Source organism: Mobula hypostoma, chromosome 4 (genome assembly GCF_963921235.1).
Source record: "Mobula hypostoma chromosome 4, sMobHyp1.1, whole genome shotgun sequence".
Lineage (NCBI taxonomy): Eukaryota > Metazoa > Chordata > Chondrichthyes > Myliobatiformes > Myliobatidae > Mobula > Mobula hypostoma.
In genome coordinates this window covers 176,295,513-176,321,614 of record NC_086100.1, presented here as the reverse complement: position 1 = coordinate 176,321,614, position 26,102 = coordinate 176,295,513, and the positions used below count along the sequence as shown (strand labels likewise).

The window sequence follows — 26,102 nt, the reverse complement described above, 5'->3', positions numbered from 1 at the left end:
CTGCTGCTATTAGTGTTGGCGCGTGGCCAAGTGGTTAAGGTGTCGGTCTAGTGATCTGAAGGTTGCTAGTTTGAGCCTCAGCTGAGACAATGTGTTGTATCCTTGAGCAAGGCACTTAACCACACATTGCTCTGTGACAACACCGGTGCCAAGCTGTATGGGTCCTAATGCTCTTCCCTTGGACAACATCGGTGGCGTGGAGAGGGGAGACTTGCATCATGGGCAACTGCCGGTCTTCCAATCAACCTTGCCCAGGCCTGCACCTTGGAAACCTTCCAAAGTGCAAATCTATGGTCTCACGAGACTGATGGAGGCCTATAATTAGTGGAACACCCACTGTGGATTGAAAATGGACACTAGTGGTTGATGATCAGTAATGAGGGCAACTCTTTTCCATACAGGTATTTTTTTCTCTGCAGTGGTAAGTGAATGTGAGTTCATTTACTTCCATCACTCACAGCATATGAATGACTGCACCTATACCATATGGCGAAGCATTACAGGCAAGCTTCACTGGACGATGTGGATCATAATGCATGAGTAGTGTCTGACATCACATTTCCTTTGTCTTTTGGAAAGCCTCCTCACACTGCTTTGTCCATTGCCATTTCTTCCAGATTTGTAATAGAGTTCAGGGGGTGGAGCACAAGGAAATCTGCAGATGCTGGAAATTCAAGCAACACACACACAAAAAGTGCTGGTGAACGCAGCAGGTCAGGCAGCATCTATAGGAAGAAGTACAGTTGACGTTTCGGGCCGAGACCCTTTGTCAGATGCTGCCTGACCTGCTGCGTTCACCAGCATTTTTTGGATAAGTAATACTTGTTTGTTTTAAAGACCCCGTACTTGTCTGATTGTGCTCTGAGCCCATAATCTTCTAATCTTTTTAACATTGTCTTGAGATTTTGGGGCTGTTTCTCATCATTCTCACCAATAACAATGATGTCATCCAGGTAATACTAAGTGCCTGAGCCGCCTTGTATCAATGCTATACTGGTCCATTGCATTGGTACAGTGAATTTAACTGCTCTATTAAATGTGAGTTGTGCTACAGTTAGGAGCTATTTTTGAATGCTTTCTTGTAAGAATTCACAAACTAAATGATTTTTCAGTGCATCATTAAATCTATTACTGAACTGAAAATGCTCAGACAATTTCAATTCAGCCACGTGAGCTGAAATGGACTCCCCTTCCTTTTGATTATGCTTATGAAACCTAAAGCCTGTTGCAATCAACAATGGTTTTGTCTCTAAATGTTCCTGCATTACATTCACGATATCAGCAGAACGCATTTTGGCTGGTTTGATTGGAGCAGTTAAACCTCAAAACAAACTGTATGCATTTCCACCTATTGCGTTCAGCAACTCTGACACACATTTCTCATCAGCTATTCCATTTGCTTTAAAATACAGTTCATTTTTTCAGTATACATCATTCAGTTATCTGTTGTGCAATCAACAACATCTATCTTTCTGATGTAGCTAGCCATTTCTGTTTTTTATTTATTATTATTATTATCACCTGGTACTTTGTTTATGAGTCCATGAATTATGTGCATTTTTTGCCTCTTTTTATAACTTGAACATCTATCTCCCCTTACGAAGAAAAAGATACTACACTTTTTTAAACTAGAATGCCTGGCACTCCCCTACTGAAGAAAAAGAATGCTGCACTTTAGCTGTCATCTCAGGTTCATTTTGAAACTTTCTCATTGCCACTGTTATTCCAAAAATTGAATTTTAAATGAAAGTGAAACATGGGAGCTGAGTATACTTGCGTACTTAGTTTCTTCTTTTTAATGAGGTACCCATATATGATGTATGCCATTCATGTACTTGCATATAACCCATAATAAATTACGTAAACAAAGAATGTTTAATCAAACAATATACTTGCAACTTACTGAAATATTACTCAATTATTAAATACGCTACAAGGAGTAACTTATCAATGGATTTATCTACAGATCCAGAGGACAGCTGCACTTCTGAGTTTACCTGAACCTACACATGGCATCACTCAACAAAATATGTAATTGAAGCTAAAGGAGCTTTATCTCTGTAATGTTAATCCTAAAAAGTGATGGTCAGTCTCTCCTTTTGTTGAGAAATGGGTGACATCCCGTTGCCCCTTGTTAGTGAGAGAGAACACTTGTGGCATGTTAGACTATCAGGTAAATAATAGTTTTGGTGGACTGCAGATCATGGTCTCTCTTTGGGTGCTTTGCTATGCCTTGGTGGGAGGTGAATGATGATGCTTTTTTTGCTGGGGGAGGGGGAGGTTGAAGCTTTGCTGCTGCTTGCGGGAGGGAGGTGGGGAGAGGGGGGGCTTTGGGGTTCTAAAGTTTTTCTGTTCATTCTTTTGGGGGTTTTCTGTTTTTCCTGGATGTCTCCGAAGATCAAGTATTTCAGATTGTATATTGTATACATTCCCTGATATTAAGCAGAACTATTTGAAATTCATAAAAGGAATTGTAATACAAATCGTAATATAGTTTGTGGTATTCTGACTCTAAAACTGTATCAGGCTTGTATTTATTAATAAGGTGCGATTTCTTTTATGAGTTTGTATTCTAAAGCAAGATTTTGACAAATGATGTTTGCCACTTGATTGTGCCTGTACAAGTCATCAGATTGAGTTAAACTGCAACAAATTCCTGTGATGTGTTGGTTTGTCTCTTTTTTTTTCTCAGCATTTTCTACATTTATCATCTTGAATTTGTTGGTCTTTTATTATGTATTTTTGATCGTTTTTTGTGTTAATCACCTGGCCCTGTATTGCCACAACGAACCTCTGTTTCTGGGAAGAGGTCTCTAACTCTGAGCCAGGCATTCAACGCTTCCTTGTTGACATCTAGTCTGCTCAGTTTGTGGGGATCTCTTCCATAGAGGGTCATGCTCTTCCATTGGTTAACTCTTTCTTCAATAGTGATAATTTCATCAATTTTCTGGGTTGTGCTCTTATTTAAGTTTAGTGGTGCATACTTCTTATCAGAATTACATATGCTTGCATGGAGTGCTGAATCCTGTTTTCGTTGATGAAAGTATACCCTGAGAAGTTTTATCTGACTGTTGTGTAGATTTTTAATGTCAGTTATTCTTCTTCCCCCTTCTGTTCCAATCTAGGCACATTTGAATGTACATAATGTTTCCTGAAATTTGTCATTTCAATTCTTATTTTTCTTTGTAAATTTTGTTGATTATTATTATTAATATATTTTGTCTCCCATTGGGCACGTCCCCAGGTGGTGGATTGGGGAAAGTTCTGTAGATATACGGGGCAGGTGGGAAATAAAATGCCACCGGTGGACCAAAACAGAAACAAATCCAGGCACATCTGTACCCGCATTGGGGGCAGGGGCGCTCTGGTCAGCGTCTGTTCTCCAGTTTGGGGCAGAGGAAACCAAAACCTGGTTGTCGGTATTAAAAAAAATTCCTTTCACTTTAGAAATGGAGAGATGGCTACCGAATAGATTGATACAGCGATTGCCTGGAGATCGCGAAGGCACGCCTGGAGCTAGCACTGGGCATCACAGTAAGTGAACTGCCAGTGCTGCACTGCTGAATAGGCAGTTGGGACTGGAAAACCCGAAAAAGATACAGCCAGCATTCAAAGTAGCCCACCAACACTGCAGGCTGCAACTGCTGCAGGTGTTCTTCCAGAGAGCATCCACTGACAACTGAGCCCACTCAAGCAGCTGAGAGAAGAAAGACACACGAAATGGTCATTAGAAGTAAACACATTCATAGTGTGTGTATTACTGAGTAATGCAACTTGAGACTGACATGACAGCATACAGGGACAAACCTCATGAACAGTTTATAACACAATATCCCTTCATGCAAGTAAATAGCCGAGCAACGTAGAGTGATAATTAACTGAATCATCTAATCCCTATAGACATGTTAAACCAAATAAAACATGAAGTTGCTCAAGAGCTAGAAAGGAACCAACCTAAAGACCACAAGAAAATAATGAAGATGAAACCACTGAAGCACTGTTGAAAGTACAATTATTTTAACTGTTTCACAACTGGATGGTAACAGCAGCAACACAGATCTAGAGCCTTCGCAGAATGCTGTTGATGAAGCTGAGCATACAGATAAAATTATCCTAATATTTAAAATCACACTAACGGAATATATGGGCATTGACACACCAAAACATTTCTATGTGTCAAAACAAAATACATCATCAAAATTTGCAAGATTGTTAATACTCTCAACTATTACCATAATATTTAGGAAAACTTGAAACATTTGAAGAACTACACACAATAACATACTGTACAGCATTAAAAGCAGTGCAGTACAATGGCTCTAGAATAGAGGCACTCATTAATTGAAACCCAAAACTTAGTAGGGAAATGAGAACACCGAAATGGCAGAAGAGATTAAGAAACAAAATTGAAATGTTAATAGCCCAACTAATGGAGTATAAAATGGATAACCCAAGCAAGTAAGTTAAGAGAAAAGCTAAGGAAATATAAGGTCCATACATCATATGCTCAACCTAATAAAAGCATTGTAGACTTTATAGATACACTAAAACAAAAGCTTGGTGCATACAAAGCTAGATTAAATCGATATATGAAATGCGCCAGATGAAGAAAAAAGAATTATCAGTTCAGAAACAATGAAAAAGGTTTATACAGAACATTGAAACTAAATTCAATGCACCAAAATGTTACCAATCCTGGAACAGAATTATTAACAAACAGAGATAAAGAAGGTGATGCACAATCAAGCAACAAGCTGGATTGAGGAGGAAAAAGAACACACGCACACACAATCGAAGAAATACAAATATCTGAAGTTACAATGGATATGCTAAGAGAGGTTATAAAAATGCCCGTAACTGGAAAAGTACTAGTAATGATAATTTTCATAATTATTGGTATAAAAATTTTACTTGTCTTCATCCATGCCTGTTAATGCATATCAACTATTTTCTTAAAAAACTTGAAAAAAGGCCCGAATTTTTTTCAGAAGGTAAAACACATCTCTTACCTAAAGGGGAACTCACAAATGATCCATCAGACTATCATTCTATTACTTGTTTACAAACTATATATAAAATTGTAACATCATACATCTCACAACGAATCACCACTCACTTAGATAACCACAACACTTACAGAAGAGCAGAAAGGATGTGGTAAAGGTATGAAATGACATAAACAATAGCTGATAATAGATTCTGTAATTCTAAATCAAGCTCGGCAGAAAAGCAGAAATCCTCCATGTACTACCAAAAAGCATTTGATTCTGTTCCATACTCATGGTTAAGAGAGTTCTTAATATATATAAACTACACCCAATACTCATTAAATTCTTTCAACATCTGATGAAGCATTGGCATACTATAATCATTTTATCTATTAGCAATGAAAAAGAACAGCCACTGATATCAAAGTAAACCGAGGCATTTTCCAGGGCGACTCCCTAAGCCCACTGTGGTTTTGTCTAGCTTTAAACCTGCTCTCTAATTTACTGAATCAGAAGAAAGTTATAAATAGGTAAGTAAATAATACTGAGAACATGAACTGTAGGGACCCTGTAAGTGTTGTGGGATCAGTTCAGTGTTGAGGTGAGTGAAGTTATCCATGATGGTTCAGGAGCCCGAGGTTTGAAGGGTAATAACCATTCCTGAACCAGGTCATTGTGAACTAATCAGATCAAAGTAGTGAGTGTTCTTTACAGGCAACAGAATGAAGTGGACAGAGAAAACTGACTGTTCTGACTGTGACTGTCCATCACACCCTGACAATTGACCATGTCTGAGGATGCTTCAGGTGTCAGAAATTTATATTGAATATACATTATGGTTTTGTGCTCAAAGTGTCACAGACTCAGAATGACATGGAAAGAAGCCATTTGGCCCACGGTGACAGTGCAAATACTTTGAAAGGGCTATCAACTAGTTCCTTTCTACTTCCATTCTCACACAGCCCTATAGCTTTTTCTGCTTCGTGTGCACTGTAACACCTTTTGAATGTGGATGTTGAATCTGCCTTTGTCATCCCTTCAATCTATGTATCTCAGATCCTAACAGTAGGCAGCATTAACAATATCTCGCCTTATTTCCACTCTGGGTTTTAATTTTTATTTAGACTGGTGTCACTGATTATCGCCGTGTTTGCCTGAGAAAGCTTTCTCATTTACTTAGGAGTGGCACTGTTGTGTAGTGGATAGCATAACACTTTACAGTGCCAGTGACTGGGGTTCAATTCCTGTCTCTGTCTGGAAGGAGCTTTGCATGTTCTCCCTGTAACTGCATAGGTTCCTCCTGGTGCTCCAGTTTCTGGCCATATTTCAAAGACATGGCTTAGTAAGGGTTAATAATTTGTAGGCATGCTACATTGGTGCCTGAAGCATGGCAACTTCTGCAAGCTGTCACCACTATATATTTCTGACGAAGGATCTTGGCTCAAAGTGTTGGATCTTTATTCCTCTCCATAGATGCTGCTTGATCTGCTGAGTTTCTCCAGCGAATTTTGTGTGTTACTCTGGATTTCCAGCATCTGCAGGATCTCTGTATATTTTGATGTTTTGATGTACATGTGATAAATAAGGCTGATATTTAATCTTTTTATTTACTCTATCAAAACCATTCAGTCAAAAAATACATTTGCATTTGATCATTTCAATTGTTTACATAAAGCAGAAACAAATGCTGTTTAAAATATATTGAAAAAAGATGAGGCCATTTTGCCATTGGTATCCCCGTAACCTTGACAATCAAAGGGAACTTTCCTTGAAGGGGATCATCAGGAATTACAAGTAATAAAATCTTGCACAGTTATAAGCCACAAACAATGTGGAAGTTGTAATTCCAAGATGCTCAACAAAAGAAGGAAGAGGCAGAGAGGGCAGCTGCCAATGTGCAGTCCGACCTCCCAACGTGCAGTCCGACCTCCCATGAAACAGCAATCAGCTTCTGATTAACCTGAACCTGTGTCCACTTATCTCAGATCTACTTAAATTCATTACTTTAAAGGCAAATCCATAGTCGCTACATCTTGATTTTTATTTCTTTACCAGATGTGTGCCTCTGGGCCACATTTATTGCCCATCCCTATCTACTCTTTACAGGGGAGTGAGCTATCTCTTTACCCCACTGTAGTCCTTCAGGTGAAGGTGCTCCCATTATGGGTGGGATGTTCCAGGAAAATATATGTATATAAATTTCATATCTAAGTGAAAACAAATGAACGATATTAAACACTCTTGAATATATACACAGTAAATATATATATGTACTATGTGTGTGTGTGTATGTATATATATAATATATATATATATACACATGCATACATAAGTATATATATTACAAAATGAGCGATGACTCATCCAAGGTCCTCAACCACGAATCGCTGCAAGTCCTGAAGATCATAGCTCGAAGGTCAATCAGTGATCAGGTATGTGCATGGGTGGGAGGGTGGGAGGAATGGGGCTTGTTCTGTTGTTGGTGTTGTTTGTTGTGTTCTGTGTTGTTCCGCCAAGCATGTTGTGTGGCGCCGGAATGTGTGGTGACACTTGTGGGCTGCCTTGGGTGTATATCCTTGGATATGTCAGTTGTTAAATGCAAGTGACACACTTCAGTGTATGAAGGAGGTGGCTGCTGGGATTATACGTGCTCTGGTGACCATCCTTTGAAATCCTGTGAAGTTCCTGTGGAGTTAAGGGTAGCAAAGGTGATCCCACTGCTTAAGAAAGGAGGGAGAGAGAAACCATGGAACTGCCGACCTGTTACCTAACATCATTGGTGGGGAAAATGGCTACTGTCCATAATGAAGAATGTAATAACAGAATCCCTAGGAATCCCTGAGATTAGCAGAGTCAGCATGGATTTATGAAGGAGCAATTATGTTTGAGTAGGCCTTTGGAATTGTTTGAAGATGTGACTAGTTTAATAGACCAAGGGGTATCAGTAAAGATTTTTAGGGAAGAATGTTGCTGAACAAAATTAGAGCATATCAAACTTAGGGTAATGTGGTGCATGAACTGAGAACTGGTTAACAGAATGGGAATAAAAGGGTCTTTCTCAGATTGGCAGGCTGTGAGCCATGGCATGGCACAGGGATTTGTTCTTTGGTCATAGCTATTCACAATCTATATCAATGATTTGGGTGGGGGTAAAGTGACCTACTGTCCCCGTATTTCCAAGTGAGCTGTTCATATCCAATTAGGTGAGAATACGAGCAGTGAATGAGAGGCTGGCAGACAGAATATAATGTAGAAAATGAGAGGTCATCTCTTTCAGGGCATTAAACAGAAAAACAGGGTTATTTTTGAAGGGTGAAAGATTCAATTCCAGTTTTTGTAAGTGTCTGCAAAGCACGCAAACTTTGATAATAAATTTACTTTGAACTTTGATTGGGTAATGCCCATGTTCAAAGAGACCCAGATATCCTTGTCCCAAAGTTCATGAAAGCTAACATAAAATTGCAACAAGCTATGAGGAAGGCAAATGGCATTGGCCCTTATTAGAAGTGGACTTGAATACAGGAGCAAAGGTATTCAGACCTACCAATGAGGTTGACTCTTTAATGCCCATGAAATGGCCTGGCAAGTGACTCGGTCATGGCAGTTAAGAATGCGTAATCCAATGCTGAGCTCCCAACCACCCGTCTGCATCCACATCAGCTACTCCTTTCCACAGCCCCTCGGCACCCTTCATCCCTCCTCGCACTGCCACTTTACGCTTACACTCCCCACCGCATATCTACGCTGACACAGTCACTTCCCTACTGTGTTCTCATGTGCCCTGCTGCTACCTAGAAGAGTTCCTCTTGACAAGAGTCACTTTGTCACTTTATCACTTCCTGTCAGTCACTTTATGTACCAATACTGCTGCTCCTAGTGTGATGTTGTTAAAGCTTGGGGCACTCCAGTTCATAGTTCAATCCCAGCGTCCGCTGTAAGGAGTTTGGACATCCTCCCCGTGGGCTTCCTCCAGGTGCATCGGTTTTCTCTCACAGTCCAAAGATGCGCCAGGTAACAGGTTAATTGGTCATTGTAAATTGTCCCAATATTGGGGTTAAATCGGGGGTTGTTGGTGGCACAGCTTGAAGAGCTGGAAGGGCCTATTCTATGCTGTATCTAAATTTAAAAAATAAGTAAGTAAATATATAAAGTTAATCTCATGTATTTATGGCCACACTCAAAAAGTTACTTGTACATTGTGACATTATGTTTATATTTAATGTGGTTTTGATGGTTATTGTTGATTTTATGCTGCATCGTATCTGGAGTAATGATCATATTGTTCTCCTTTTCACTTGTGTACTGAAGAATTACTATAAAGGATCTTAATTCCCAGATCCTGAAACCCTAATAAGAAATAACCCTTGGCAAGGCAGAGTGTTTTAGATTCTTTTGATATCTTTGTTAATGTTTTTAATGTCAAGGAGGAAAGAATTGCCACATTTCATCCCTCTCTCAGCTCGTTCCCTGATTCTCCTCAGCTGTATGCTGTCCATGCTGATCGTCGAATGTTGCAATGCTCCCCTCCCAGAATGTCCCTGAAGCCAGCTGTCAGTGGTTTGAACTCATTTTGCTTAAGGCGCAAGTTTCCCGTGGAAGAACAACATCTGCGGTTCAAACTTGCGTCCCTGTTATTTATTTCTTTTTGGCATGACTACTTCAGTCCTCTCCTGGTCAGCCTCACATCTGACATAAACTAAAACTCATCCAATTACACTGTCGCTGAATTAACTCTCACTGGGACTAAGCAACACACACAAAATGCTGGAGGAACTCAGCAGGCCAGGCAGCGTCTATGGAAAAAAGCACGGTCAACGTTTCGGGCTGAAACCCTTTGGCAGGACCGGAGGGAAAAAGCTGAGGAATAGATTTAGAAGGTGGTGGGAGGGGAGAGAGAATCACCAGGTGAGAGGTGAAACCTGAGGGGGGAGGGATGAAGTAAACAGCTGGGTGTGTGGGTGGGTGGGAGAGAAGAAATGGACATATAAATATGCCAATTGTTTTATTGCTTGTTGTGTTCTGTGTTGATCTGCCGAGCATTGTGGGCATGCTATGTTGGTGCCGGAATGCATGGCTATCCTTGCAGGCTGCCCCCAGCATATCATTAGATGTGTTCGTTATTTAATGCAGACGATGCCGTACACTGTATGATAACATGTACATGTGATAAATAAATGAATTGGACTCTGAATACAGAGCTTAGAAAAATAGAGACTATGCGGTAGGGAAATTCTAGGCAGCTTCTAGACTGGGTTACATGGTCGGCACAACATTGTGGGCTGAAGGGCCTGTAATGTGCTGTCGATTTCTACGTTTCTATGAATCAGGCATAATAGGGGTCAATGCAGCTGCTGTGAGTGTTGCGAGAGCACTTGTAGGGACAGGAATACATGTAGGAAATAGAAGGAATGTGTGTGAGGACTCCATGAGATGAAGCCATGTTTCCTGTACCACTCCCACTGCTCCACCGAGGGACTCTCTCCTTTTGTTCACCTCTTCCACTCCTCTTCCCTTTGTTATCAAGTCTCTTTGCCTCCCCCCACCTGCTTCCATTTGCCTAACTCCCACTTACCGGCCCACCCCCTAGGCTTCTTCTCCTTTGACTCAACTTTCCTAGACCCTCCCCAACTGGTCCCATGCATCCATCATTTCTAGCTGTGCCTTACATCTGCAAGTTCCTCCAGGATTTGTGTGTATTGTTCAAAGTTTCCAACATCTGCAGGATCTCTTGTGTTCTATAAATCTCTGCCTCTGCTCTCTCCCATCCAAATGCTTCATCTCTTTATTCCTTCCTTCCACCTATTACCCACTTATCTCTTATCTCAATGCTCTCCACTCCCACTCTTGGCTCCGTCTGTCCATCATCCCATTGCCGGCATTGTCCACCATCTGATTCCTCCTACCACTCACCTACCTCACCCCTCCCTCTCACTTCTCTTCCATCTGCACTCTCAGTCCTGAATCCATTCCTCCACCTCTGCTGAGGTGGTTCTATGAGTCTGTGGTGGCCAGTGCTATCATGTTTGCTGTTGTGTGCTGGGGCAGCAGGCTGAGGGTAGCAGACACCAACAGAATCAACAAACTCACTCGTAAGGCCAGTGATGTTGTGGGGATGGAACTGGACTCTCTCACGGTGGTGTCTGAAAAGAGGATGCTGTCCAAGTTGCATGCCATCTTGGACAATGTCTCCCATCCACTACATAATGTATTGGTTGGGCACAGGAGTACATTCAGCCAGAGACTCATTCCACCGAGATGCAACACAGAGCGTCATAGGAAGTCATTCCTGCCTGTGGCCATCAAACTTTACAACTCCTCCCTTGGAGGGTTAGGCACCCTGAGCCAATAGGCTGGTCCTGGACTTATTTCCTGACATAATTTGCGTATTATTACTATTTAATTATTTATGGTTTTATTACTATTTAATTATTTATGGTGCAACTGTAATGAAAACCAATTTCCCCTGGGATCAATAAAGTATGACTATGACCTCCACAGATACTGCTTCTTTTGCTTTCTTCCGGAAGTTTTTTGTTTGCTCCAGATTCCAGCACCGGAAGTCTCATGTGTCTCTGAGACTTAAGAAGATTTCAGTCAGAGTCCCAGCAATTTTCTTCCAAGAAAGCCTTGGATACATCTCATCAGTCCCCAGGGAAACTATCCACTTCAAAGCCTGATGGGATATCTAATATCTTTTAATTATTAATGATAATCTGTTCTATAATTTCATTAACCCTCTTCCTTGATTTTTCTAACCCTAGTTGGAGAAGGCTCCTTTGTGAATACAGATAAGGAATATTCCCCGAGGATTTTTTAAATTGTACATGGTAGGCCAATGCTCTTGTCCCAATTCTTGCCCAGTTAGTCTCCAATTTAGTTGCTGATAGCCACCTTTCCTCCCCAGGCTCATCTCAGACAAACCTCTAATCGCTGACAGCTGCCTTCAGGGACGTCCTGGGACCAGTACACCAGGTCACATCAGGCGGTATGAGTGGGGATGGGGGCAATTGGCAGTGGTGTATTGTGGGGGGAGGTGCCTTCTCTCTCCACAACACTCTCCTCCCTTCTATCCTTAGCAGCCCTGGGAGAGTGGGTTGGGAGGTTTTTCTAAATTTATTGTGTTACAGTGTGGAATAGGCCCTTCCGGCCCCTCGAACCATGCCACTCAGCAACCCCCGATTTAACCCTGGACTGATCATGGGACAATTTACAATGACCAACTAACCTTCCAATTGGCACATCTTTGGACTATGGGAGGAAACCAGAGCACCTGGAGGAAACCAACGTGGTCACGGGGAGAACGTAGAAACTCCTTAGAGGCAGTGGCGGGAGCTGAACCTGATCTGTACCGCATTGTGCTAACCACTACACTACTGTACCACCTGAGGCTTCCTGGGCTCCAAATTCCCTGACACCTGCAGAGAACAAGGTCTTTGTGAATTTAATCATTTTAGATGTGATTCTCAGTGGTGATCGTGAAGGCTTTGCAGCTGAAAGTTGAGCGGAACGTTAGTGCAGTGGTTAGCGCACTGCTTTACAGTGACCGGCGACCGGGGTTCGATTCTCACCACTGTCTGTAAGGAGTTTGCAAGCTCTCCCCGTGTCTGTGTGGACTTCCTCCTGCCACTCCATTCCAGAGACGTACAGTTAGGGTCAATGAGTTGTGGACATGATATGTTAGCGCTCGAAGTGTTGCAACACTTGTGGGCTGCCCAGCACAGTCCTCACTGATTTGGCTGGGCATAAATGACACATTTCACTCTATGTTTTGATGTTCTGATGCACATGAGACAAATAAAGCTAATATTTAATCTTTAAAACTGTACGCATTACATCATGGCTGAGAAATCAAGGCAGATCAATTTTGAGCGTTGGTTCTGCTTCTGACGAGTTAAAGCCCCTGCCAAAAGAAGTAGCAATGTTATTGCGTTCCCTAGTTTCTTAAACAAAAGAATTACTTTTATCAGAGGGCAGCAGAAGGGCAGCCTGTGTGGATACTTTGTTTTAACTGCAGAGAACACTAAGACAGAAGAATTGCCAGGAGTGTCCAGTGCAGTCAGGAACTGAATATTCACGCAGAACAAAGCAGTCTTTGAGAACCATGTCGCAAAATCCAGAGACTTCCTCAATGAATTGCTCCAAACATAACGAAGAGTTCAAACTTTACTGTCAGGATGACAATGTTCCTGTGTGCGTTATCTGCATTGTGGCTGGACGCCATAAGGCCCACTCAGTGGTCACTTTGAGTGAGATGCTCAACCACGCTAAGGTAAAGGCTACCTGTTGTGACTATTTCTTCTGTTCCTTGTGACCTATGTTCGCCCGATTCATACCGTACTGCTGGCAGCTTTCTTGTTGTACGGTGCTTCGGACGTGGTGGGGCGCAGGTTATCTGCAATGTCAGAGGTTAGGCACCTGCAGTCCCAATACCTAGTAGATCTCAGACTTCCCGGCACACGCAGCCAAACTCACCACTAAGCTCAGAAAGGGCCTAGGGCTGCACTGGCCATGGGATTCTCGGCTTAATGCCAGGGATGTCTGGCGTGTGGAGTGTGATCGCATTCAATTGAATGTAGTTGTGCATTTAATACTTCAGTTATCTTGTAAATATATTGCTTGATTAAATATTCTTGTTCGTTTTAATAATTATAGGTTATATGTATAAATATGTGAATTACATAGATCAAGACGCTACCATGTGATATGTGCATGCCTTGCTTAGAGTAAACATGAAGTTAGACCCACATTTTGGGCTCCCACATCCTCCGTTGAATTAGTTTAATGTTTTGAAGTTACAAAACCAAACAGTAGAAGGCCCAGCAGTGGCCTGTACTGGAGTTAGAGGCCTGTCTATGTGTGTGAACGGGGGGATTGATGGTTGGAAGGGTGGAAAGCAGCTTGTCTGCTGTTGTTCTTGATTGTGATGTTCTGGTGAACATTGTGTGCATGCTATGTGGTGACACTTGTGGGCTGACCCCAGCACATCCTTCGTTTATGTTGGTTGCTGACACAATTCACACACTTCACTGTATGTTTTGATGTACATGTGATAAATAAATTAATCTGAATCTGAATTCTCTGTATCCCGCCATTCTCCACCTGTATGTAATCCAACAATTAAAAATCAAGCAATCCGCAGATGCTTGAAACCTGAACCAAAACCAGAAAAAGAAAGATTGGCTTTATTTATCCCGTAAATATGGAAACAGGCAGTGAAATGCGTCCTTTGCATCAATGATGAGCTCCATGTGGTAGTGGCAGCCCACGAGTTGTCGCCATGCCTCATGCCTGCAACTTATTAACCCTAACCCTTACCTCTTTGGAATATGGGAGGAAACCGGAGCTCTGGGAGGAAATCCACGCAGCCACAGAGAGAATGTACAAACTCCTTACAGACAGCAGTGGGAATGAAACCCCGATTGCTAGCACTGTAAAGTGTTACACCAGCTGCTACTCTACTGTGCTGCCTGCAATACGGGCCCACGGAAAACGTTGTGAAATACTCAGCAGGTCAGGCAGCATCTGTGGCATGAGGAACAAAATCAACATTTAATCAGAACTGAAGAAGTACAATTTTTCTCAGATGGGGAGACCAACTTCACAGAATACTCCATGTGTGGTCTCACTAAGTTTCCGTATAATTATAGCAAAATATCTTTCCTCTTGTATTCAAAGCACCTTGTAAAGAATGCCAACATACTATTTTCCTACTTAACTGCCTGCTAAGGAGAATATTCTCTTAATTTCAGTCATAAATGGTCAACTCTTACACTGAGGCAATGCCTCTAATTTTAAACTCTCTAGCTGGAAGAAATGGCTCTCAGTCGATTTCATGTCTCACTATGATCAACTCTCATTTCTCTAAATGGCAGAGGGCATAGGTAAATATTTCTTGGCCCAAAATGTCGATTGTACTCTTTTCCATAGATGCTGCCTGGCCTGTTGAATTCCTCCAGCATCTTGTGTGTGTTGCTTTGATTTCCAGCATCTGCAGATTTTTTCTTCTCAGTCTTTCTTCATTGGATAATTTATTCAATGAAGGAATCAACCTTATGAAATTCTTTGGCAAGGAGAACAAAACTGCAAGTGCTATTCCAATACTATCTCACCAAAGCCTGCCGTAATCCCTGCAAGGCTTTCTTACTTTTAACAACATAGAACATAGAACATTACAGCACAGTACAGGCCCTTTGGCTCACGATGTTGTGCTAATTTTTTAACCTACTCTAAAATCTATCTTACCCTTCCCTCCTACAAAGCTCTCTATTTTTCTATCATCCAGGGGCCTATCTAACAGTTTCTTAAACATCCCTAGTAAATTTGCCTCTACCTCCACCCCAGAACGATGTTCCATGTACCCACAGTTGTTTATTTAAAAAAACTTACCTCTGACATCCCCTCCTATACTTTCCTTCAGTTACATTAAAATTATGACCCCTCATATTAGTCATTTCCACCCTGGGAAAAAGTCACTGGCTGTCCACTGGATCTATGGTTTTTTATTATCTTGTATACATCTGTCAGGTCACTTCTCATTTTCCTTTGCTCCAAAGAGCTCCTGATTGAGAGAGATAAAAAAAAATTGGCCATGAGGGACTAGCAGAGCAGATTCGAATGGCCTAATTCTGCTCCTATGCCTAATGCTCACATGGTCTTACACTGGTGGTATGTCAGGCTGGCTTCTAATGTGAAGAAAAGTCCCCTGGATGCTTTGTTACATTAGAGCAGAGGTTCCCAACCTTGTTTATGCTCTGGACCAAGACCATTAAGCAAGGGGTCCCTGTACCCCAGGCTGGGAGCATCTGCATTAGAGGATCTACAGCATATGAATGTTTGTTGTTGTTTGCATAACCAACCAAAAAGGGTCTCTGTGCATTAAGGAGCCAAATCATTAACACAACTTTGCTTATATTGTCACTGTTGCACAGTTGTGCCCATAGGAGCTTCCATCCACAGGGTCACTGTGTTAATTAAAACAACATTCTGAAATTAAATACGATCCTTTTTACAACATATTACAAAAGACAAATCACCGAGTAGTATCTGGTATATTGATTCAAAGCCTGGTATAAAACTGCACACTCAAAAGTGCCAGGGATTATTGACCCTAATAGGATTGTAAACTTTGTTCCTTGCAGGTACCCCTCTAAAAATGGCATGGACTGTCTCTGAGAACAATTAACCCTCTGCAATCTATTGAATAATGAAAGGTCAGCGGTTCCTAAATCTTTTTGGGGGTACCGCCTCCTTGGCTCCCACACAACATCCTAACAACTCTCTCTATCTTTCCGGCCATTACAAAAAATCTATAAAGAATCTTGATTTACAAAGCACAGTGGAAGAAGATAGGAATGGCAAATTCAAAGCAGTGACAAATAATTACAAAAATATTCAAATCTATTAAAAGGTTCAAATAAAATTATTTCTCTATTTAATTACAGTAAAAAGGATTTGCATCAACAATTTTTGAGCGTACATTTGTAGTCCAACTATTCACTACTTCATTGCGTTTTTACCCTTCAATGAGATGGATGGGCTTGGTGCGGTGATATCAGCTTCTCAACATCGGGCTGAATGTCACTCAGAAGGAGTCTCAGATCCCCACCTTCAATAATTTACCGTCAGTTTTGTTGCTTTGAAAGAAGATGGGGACCTGCACTGAAACTTTGCTCCACTAAATAAGGTGTTGGAAAAGTAATAAAGAACGTCTTGACCTTTTTCGACAGTGCAGGATAGTGTACAGAGATTTCTTTCTTCAACAAAAGCCTTGATATGATTTTTGAAACTCAGCTTCAACTCAAAGTAATTTTATAGTGACATCAGTTCTTCCTCCCTCTTTCCTGTTAATTCCTCATTACAAGTGTTCAAGAATGGATTTATTACCAATCTGGAATTTGGATCAAGAGAAGATCCTGAAATCTCTCTGTCGTGTCTTTATGCAGCTCACCCAGGTAGGCACAGTATATTTGAAGATCATTATCTGGAATTCTTTCTTTCTCTTCCTACTCAGAGAGGCTCGGAAATTGGAAAAGATCGCCAATGTTGCACTTAAATAGGGTTAACTTGGACAGAAATGTGGAGATGACTGATTTGACTTTGATAAGATTCACATCATTTCCTTGTAATTGAAGATTGATTTCATTAATCTTTGTGAATAACTGACAAATAAGCAATGTCATGCCTGATATTCTTGAGTTGATTTCTGAATGAAGCATTCAAGTCGTCAAAGAATTTTTTAGTTCCAAAAAGAGCACAAAAGAGAATCTCAAACAGTTTCCTTTTGAGAGTCATCTGACTTCTGTATGCAACAGCAAGCGTTCAGATTGTTCATCATTCTCAATACAAATCTCTTGAAATAGTTGAGAATTGAGAGCATGGGACTTGATTTTTTTTACCGCTGCGATTGCAGTTTTTTTAACAACTTGTGCAACCAATCACGAGTATTTTTGTGACAAAATGTTGTCTGTGAATTACACAGTGAATGGTAACAATGTGAAATATTGATCCCCCCTCCCTAGTATCTGCTTCTAGTCCTCTAGCAACTAACAACTCTTGAAACAAACAATGCTTTCATCTTATATGAAGTGAACATAATCAAGAAGCAAAGAATTGATGCCTGGCAAAGTTGGCTCATACAATTGCAGAGCAAATTCTGCTGTCCTAAGTATGTTGCACATGCTTAGTATCTATCACATTCTCAGGCATTTCAACTATTCATCTTTGAACAGAATTGTTACTGAGCAGGATCATTCAATTATTTGATCTGATAACTTATGCAAAACTGTACTCAGAACCTCCCTAACTGCAGGCAGAATCAGTTCTTCTCCAACTTCATGGGGTTTTCCACATTTAGTAATCAGCAATGAAATGTATGAAGGGCACAAACCATCACTGTTTTGTTGTGAAGGGCTGGCAAACATAGTGTTTTCCATTTCTGAAAATTTTCACGAAGTGATTGAAAGTAACCCAATTTCTTATTTGCTTTATCAGAATGTATTCTCTTAAAAACGCTCAACGAGGCTGGACAGTTTCATTACCTCATTTGAAAAAACTTTTTCATGCAACAGACACATTGGCTGCTGTTGGTTGCTTGTTGCTGGTGTGTTTCGGATATTCCATACTATCCTGTCTACATTTCTTTTATGTTTCGTCACTTCTGCCATTTTCATTATGGATTAACGGCCACAGTCAAAGATTATGTGGAGGAGGCAGGAGAATGGAGTTGAGAGGGATAGTAAATCACCATGACGGAATGATAGAACAGACTCAATGGGCCAAATGGCCTAACTCTGCTCCTGTGTTTGATGGCCTTATCGTCTATTCCAGCAGAAGAGAATGGCAGTAAAGCACATTTTACATTATTTTCTAATGGCCCTGGAAATGCAACAATCTGACTGAGTATTCTGTAACAAGCTCCACAATCTGTTACACCAAGAACAATTGCTAAATAAAAATATAATTTGTTTTCTAGAGTGTAATAATGTTTAACATGCAAATTGTACAAATTGTTTTTGATCTGATCAGAGTACAATTTAGAGGCATCATTATCAAAAAAAAAGAACACTTTAGGACAATTTTAAATGTCCCATTTAACAAGGTCTTTAGTTTGGACAGGAACAGGGAACAGAATTTATTCTGAAATTCTATGAATGAATAATGGACTGAACCTTCACAAGCAGGAGAAAATCTGCAGATGCTGGAAATCCAAGCAACACAGACAAAATGCTGGAGGAACTCAATAGGCCAGGCAGCGTCTATGGAAAAGAATACAGTCGATGTTTTGGGCCGAGACCCATCCTGATGAGATTTCCACCTGTGGTTCCTGCATGCTCATAGCGACCTGGCCAGGGTGTGGAACATGCCTAAGCACCCCCTGATCTAGAAATGAGATCTAGTTTTGTCTAGGGTAGTGCAGAATCTCCACTTCTCAAATGCCTCTGACAGCCTTTAGGAGAAGACAAAAAAAACCTTGGGTGGGGTATGGTGGTTGGAGAGGGGCAAGAAGAAAGGGTAAACTTTCTTTGTGTCAAAGTTATCATTAAATTTACTGGTTTTAAATGGTTCTAACATTAATTGTCTTTTACTAAGTATTAAAATAGAAGAAGGTGCATTTAAAAACTCAGTTACAGAATGCCTAAAATGTAAAGTTAACTAAAGCAAAAAAAAACACTTTGGTTTAGAAAAATGATTCAAAGATTTATTATCAACGTATGTATGCGCTATACAGCCTTGAGATTTGTCTTCTCACAGACACAAAACGAAGAAAACATGGAGCCTGTTCAAAGAAAAACATCAAACCCCCAACATGCAAAAAAAAAACAAATTGTACAAACGGCAAAAAAAATGAATGAAAGACACAGAATGTAAAACACTGAACCACACAGTTATCAAAAGAGTCCAGGCACTATTCAGTCCAGCTCAGCTCGGCCTAGCCCAGCACTGTGTCTTCAAGACCTGCAGACTGCAGGGCCAGTCCAACTACGCCCTGATCAAAAGCACATAAAATAAACAACAAAAATGAGCAACCAGTAACCAGAAACACATCATAACGTGATCTACAACATCCAAACCAACAAACCTTGTCAATTAAACTTTGCTCAAGACCCAGGACTCTGGCACCATCGAGTTAAAGGGGGAGAGAGAGAGACCATTCATACGTAGACACCTTCCTCTGGGAGCAGTGGGCAAGAGGGAGAGAGAGGGAGAGGGTGATAGAGAGGGAGAGGGTGATAGAGAGGGAGAGGGGGAGAGAGAGAGAGTGAGAGAGAGAGAGAGAGAGAGAGAGAGACTGATGACGTGCAGACACCTTCCTCGGCGGCAGTGAGTGAGAGACAGTGGTCACCTGTAAGTAATCGGCATTGAACATCCGCCCCTCCTGCACTCATCCTTGTTGGTTTCAATCTTCCTCAATGTACTAATCGGCAAAATCTGTGAGAAATGGAGTTGATCATGGGCTTGTGCCCTGTATCCAGGCTTCTTGGCCTCCAGGCCCCACACTTTGTTCGATACCTCACCGAACTCACTCGGAGACAGCAAAGCACCAGATCGCTCAATCGGCCGGAAAACACATCACCAAAATGTAGATCACAGGCTCGAACAGTAGCAGAGCCACACTTGAATGCAAAAGAAGTAGAAGAAGTGAAAGAATTAATTTCATGAACCACTGGAGGATGTTGCCTTTGGTCATGTTGTTCATTGGTGCCATCTTCTTCTACATATACATATGTATGTCAACCAATGTAGTTTAATTAAATGCTCCAAAGGCCAAGATTTGGAGATAAATATCAAGAGAGATCTCCTAATATTTCTCCAATAGTTTTAGCCAGTTTAATTTATGTAATAGATGAGATCAAAGTACATGTTGCTGTTGGGAGCACTGCTGGAAGCACTCAACAGATCAGGCAGCATTTGTTGAAAGAGAACGATTCAGGGCAAAAACTGAAGAAAAGTCTTAGTTTGAAACACTAGTTCTCTTTCTCCTTCCATTGATACTATCTGACCTGTTGAGTATTTCCAGCATTTTCTGTTTTTACTTCAGACTTCTAGCATGTGCAGTTTTTTTTATATTACATGTTGTCAGTTAGTTGTGTTGTCTGTCGTGAATGCCTAATAAAGCACTTTGATTTTTTTGGGGTCCAGTTGTGTTCTTTCTTGTAAGAAATGTACATATTTTGTGTTTAATTTATGCTTTTCTTGTGAATGAAGTGTATTTGATGCTATGTGGCTGTGATAATCATCAGAGATTCTGCAGATGCTGGAAATCCAGAGTAACACACACAAAATGCCAGAGGAAGTCAGCAGGTCAAGCAGCATCTATGGGGAGGAATAAATAGTCGACGTTTCGAGCCAAGACCCTTCATCAGTCCTGACCTGCAAAGTTCCTCCAGCTTTTTGTGTGCATTACTATGAGTCTATGATGCTGCTGCAAGTAAGTTTTTCATTGCACCTGTTTAAACATGTACTTGTGCATAAGACAACTTTCACTATGGATGTCCAATCCTTATACACTTCAAGACGGCCTCAAAGCCCTCCGCTATTTTCTAGACAATAGACCTCACCAGTTCCCCACCACCACTACTCTCCGCCGGGTGGCGGAACTAGTACTCACACTTAATAACTTCTCTTTTGTCTCTTCCCACGTTCTTCAGATCAAGGGTGTAGCTATGGGCACTCGCATGGGCCTCAGCTATGCCTGCCTCTTCATTGGTTATGTGGAACAGTCTGCGCTCCAAACTTATACTGGCACTGCTCCCCAACTTTTCCTTCGCTACATTGACGACTACATTGGTGCTGCTTCCTGCACTCATGCAGAGTTCATCAATTTCATCGACTTTACTTCAAAATTCCACTCAGCCCTCAAATTCACTTGGTCCATCTCGGACATTTCTCTTCCCTTTCTCGATCTCTTGATCTCCATCTCTGGAGACAGACTGTCCACTGACATCTTTTATAAGCCCACTGACTCTCATAACTACCTTGACTATACCTCTTCCCACCGCGCCACATGCAAAAATGCCATTCCCTATTTCCAGTTCCTCCGTCTCTGCCGCATCTTCTCCCAGGATGAGGCTTTCCATTCCAGGTCATCTCAAATGTCCTCTTTCTTTAAGGATCGTGGTTTCCCTTCTGCCGTCATCAATGACGCCCTCACCCTCATCTCCTCCACTTCCCACACTTCAGCCCTCACCCCATCCTCCTGTCTCCACAACAGGGACAGAGTTCCCCTTGTCCTCACCTACCACCCCACCAGCCTCCGGATCCAGCACATTATCCTCCGCAACTTCCGCCACCTTCAACAGGACCCCACCACTAAGCACATCTTTCCCTCTCCACCCCTCTCCGCTTTCCGCAGGGATCGTTCCCTCCATGACTCCCTGGTCCACACGTCCCTCCCCACGGATCTCCCACCTGGCACTTATCCCTGTAAGCGTAAGTGCTACACCTGTCCCTACACCTCCTCTCTTGCTACCATTCAGGGCCCCAAACAGTCCTTCCAGGTGAGGCAGCACTTCACTTGTGAGTCTGTTGGGGTCATCTATTGCATCCGGTGCTCCCGGTGTGGCCTCCTCTACATCGGTGAAACCTGACACAGATTGGGGGACCGCTTCGTCGAGCACCTCCGCTCCGTCTGCAAAAACAGACAGGATCTCCCGGTTGCCACCCATCTCAACTCTGCTTCCCATTCCCATTCGGATATGTCCATACATGGCCTCCTCTACTGCCATGATGAGGCTAAACTCATGTTGGAGGAGCAACACCTCATATACCGTCTGGGTAGTCTCCAGCCTCTTGGTATGAACATTGAATTCTCCAACTTCCGGCAATTCCCTTCCCCTCCCTTCCCCTATCCCAGTTTCACTCTGTTCCCTCCCCCAGCTGCCTATCACCTCCCTCATGTTTCCACCTCCTTCAACTACCCATTGTATTTTCCCCTATTCTTTCTTCACCTTTCCTGCCTATCCCTTCCCTGCTTCCCCTCCCTCACCCCTTTATCTTTCCCCTTACTGGTTTTTCACCTGGAACCTACCAGCCTTCTCCTTCCCACCCTCCCCCTACCTTCTTTATAGGGCCTCTGCCCCTTCCCTCTTCAGTCCTGACGAAGGGTTCCGGCCCGAAACGTTGACTGATCGTTCCCATGGATGCTGCCCGACCTGCTGAGTTCCTCCAGCATGTTGTGAGTATTACAACAAAAAAAAAAGACTTCTGATGAACAGGGTGCATCAGAATCACCCATTCATGGAGAGGGATGTTTAATTTATCAAGGGGGTGAATAATGCTTTAGCACTGCTGTCTGCTTGATGCACACAACGTATGGTCTCACTTTAAGGACTCTTCATCTTGTTATTTCATACTTTTTATGTAGTGTTATTTATTTATTTTTGCATTTGCCAGTTTCTTGTTCATTGATCTTGTTAAAGTTGCTCCTTGATAGACTTGCTAAGTATGCCCGCAGGAAGAAGAATCTCAGGGTTGTATGTGGTGAATTTCTTGTACTCTGGTAATAAATTTTACCTTGAAATTTGAACTTTTGAACTTTTGATACTTCCTAATCAAGTTCAAGTTTATTGTTATCTGACTGTACATACACACAATCAATGTAAATCTAAACAAGGGTCAATCCTAGGGTTCCTGGACACCAGAATGATCCCAATACCCCTAAAAGGATAATGAGTTTAAATGAGTGCAATAGTTTTTTATAGTCCCACAGAGTGGAATTTGACCTTTTGTTGCAGGCAGTGTTCATTTTGCAGCTGTTCAAACCTGCCGGGGGGCTGTAGTCACTCATCCTTGGAATCTGAGCCTGTTTTCCTTTCTGCTCTGGCTATGACATCCCAAGTGCATCTGCAGTTGCCATTTGTAACCTACCCTAAAATAAAATGGAACAAGATTGATGATGAGAAATCCACAGGGGTCTATGGTTAGTGAGACAGGAGGGCCACACCCCATCCTGTCAGTGAAATTATGTCCATTCGACAAGACCAGAGGTTACTCATCTCTTGAATTGACCTGTTTTGCAGGGGTTAACTTTCACCCCAATGACTCCTAGGGGGTAACTGTTAGCAAAATGCCATTACAGTACTAGCAACCCGGTTTCAGTTCTGCTGCTGTCTGTATGGAGTTTGTACTTTCTCCCCATGACTGTGAGTGTTTCCTCGAGGGGCTCTGGTTTCATCCCAGGTTTCAAAGACATACAGGTTAGTAGATTAATTGGTCACATGGTTGTAATGGGGCAGTGCATGCTCGCTGGGCTGGAAGGGCCAGTGTTTCTAGATAAAATAAAATAAACATTTATCCCTACATGTCAGATGATTTTCAAGGAGGCCGACCACAAGTAGGAGACTTACCAATTGTCCAATGTTGGATTTTGTGATTGGTGGAAAGTATAGGTGGGAGTGTCAGAGGTAGGATTTTTACAGGGAGTGGTGGGTGCATGGAATATACTGCCAGGGGTAGTGGTAGAGGCATAAACGTTAGGGATATTTAAGAGATTCTTAGATACGCACGTGGATGAAAGAAAAATGGATATCGATGGGAGGGAAGCAATAGATTTATCTTGGAGGAGGTTAAATGATTGGTACAATATCATGGGCTGAAGAGCTGTACTGTTCTATGTTCTGTACACTTTCTGAGATACCGGGCCTGCTTGACACAGGCCTTACATAGACTTACACCGAGAGTCTGTCAGCGCCAACAACTGTCAGCCTAGATTAAAACAAGGACCATCTGGAGAGGAGGCAGCACCTGGTGCAGTGCAGAATTTGTGTCCAGTAAAGGAAACTTAGCTTCCATTTTCAAAATGAACTAATTTCCGCCAGCCGCTCTGTGAGTGAACACGGCAATATAAGCAGGGCTAGGGTTAGCTATATATTTTCAATGAAGAAGAAACTGCCGCTGAATAACAAATCTGTTTTTCATTCTTAACTTTTCAAAGTCCATGTTGGAGTCACAGACTGGAGACCTACAGAAGCATATGTCGTTGATCCAAAACAATATTAAATTCACTGCCAACAGCATTATTGAAGTGAACGTGAGTGTTTTTGACATGTGAACATAACCTTAAATGTGATCAATGGTTTGACATGCTTAGTTGTCACATTTAAATAGAAAAAAAAACATTAATAAGGGGGAATATTGTTTAATTTATACTTAGTAGTGCAAAGTAAATTTATTATCAAAGTACATTTATGTCACTATCTAGAGTACTGAGCAAAAGTCTTAGGCACAAATATATAGCTAGGGTGCCTGAGACTTTTGCACAGTACTGTAGTAATTTTATGTATTGTACTGTAAAGCTGCCACAGAGAAAACAAATTCCATGACATATATGAGCGATGATAAATCTAATTCTGATATGGGTTTCTATTGTGGGCCGAGAGTGGGAAGGGGGCAGGGAGAGGGGTATCATGGTTGGGAAAAGGAGAAGGGAGAGGGACGGTGCAGGAAGCACCAGACAGACGTTCTGATTTGATTAATAAACCAATTGTTTGGAATGAAATGTCCTTCTTTACCTGGAGACTCAGGCCTGGATGTGTCTTCACCTCGTCAGCCTCCGACCCGACGCTCTTTCTCTGCCACTTGTCCCACTACCTTTCCCATGGCACTCCACCCTTGCCATTCTTAACACCCAAATTTACAAATTTGCTCTCTGCTCTATGTTGACAAATACAGTACTGTGCAAATGTCTTAGGCACCATAAATATATATACCTGCCTAAGACTTCTGCACAGTACTTGAGATTCATTCACCACTCAGCCTCCTACATTTCACTTTGCAGAATATCATTACTCAGATTAGACAGATACTGTGCAAGTAGTATGCCATTGAACTTGTAACTCAAACCTTCCAGTCCCAGTGATATCATTGTAAATTTCTCTTGCATCCTTTCCAGTTTAATGGCATCTTCCTATAGCAATCAGTCTTATCTAGAGTACTCCAATGTTGGCCTTACCAATGTCAATGTAGCCCAGGAGCGTAGCCAAAGATTTAAGAGTCCTAAATTTGGTGTTGTATATTTGAGGATGTGGGTGAGTTTGTTGGGGGTGATGCATGGAAGTTACTGCTGAAAGATACAAAAACCCCTTTGGGTTTTCAGTGGAGGCTATAGCTCACGAGTCCATTGTTCTGGAATCGGAAAAAAAAATCTTTATCGTTCCATTCACTTCCTCTAAGGTGCCTTATTTCAAATAACAAGGGGCTGAACATAGAGTCATAGAGGACTGCTACCCATCAAGACCATGCTAGCCTGGTTTTCTGCCTACTTTCATATACCTGCACCTGGGCCATAACCCTCCATACCCCACTCACCCACGTACCTATCCAAACTTCCCTTAAATGTTACATTTGAACTCGCATCCGCCGCCTCCACTGGCAGGTGTTCCACACTCTCACCATCCTCTGAATGAAGAAGATCACCACAGCACAATGGAACATTCAGAACCCTTCCACTGAAATTTCAGGATGAACACTTGCTTGTTGCTTGTGCCAGCTACAGCAGGGCTCTTCGAGTTTTACCAGATATAGCGTGGCCAAGAATTCCAGATGTTCTTTTTCCCAGATATTCCAATATCCCAAACACATGGATACGCTACTGATCAGACTATCCATTGTGCTGTG

General features: G+C 41.8%; 1 protein-coding gene across 1 annotated transcript in view; it reads left to right on the top strand.

Annotated features, from left to right (window-relative positions):
* Positions 1-7,336: 7,336 nt before the first annotated feature.
* LOC134345997 (E3 ubiquitin-protein ligase TRIM39-like) overlaps positions 7,337-26,102 on the top strand; it is a 66,294-nt gene continuing 47,528 nt past the window's right edge. Inside the window, exons 1-2 of the mRNA XM_063047336.1 lie at positions 7,337-7,420; positions 24,421-24,516. Coding sequence (XP_062903406.1) covers positions 7,337-7,420; positions 24,421-24,516 — 180 coding nt within the window. The remainder of the gene's footprint in view (positions 7,421-24,420; positions 24,517-26,102) is intronic.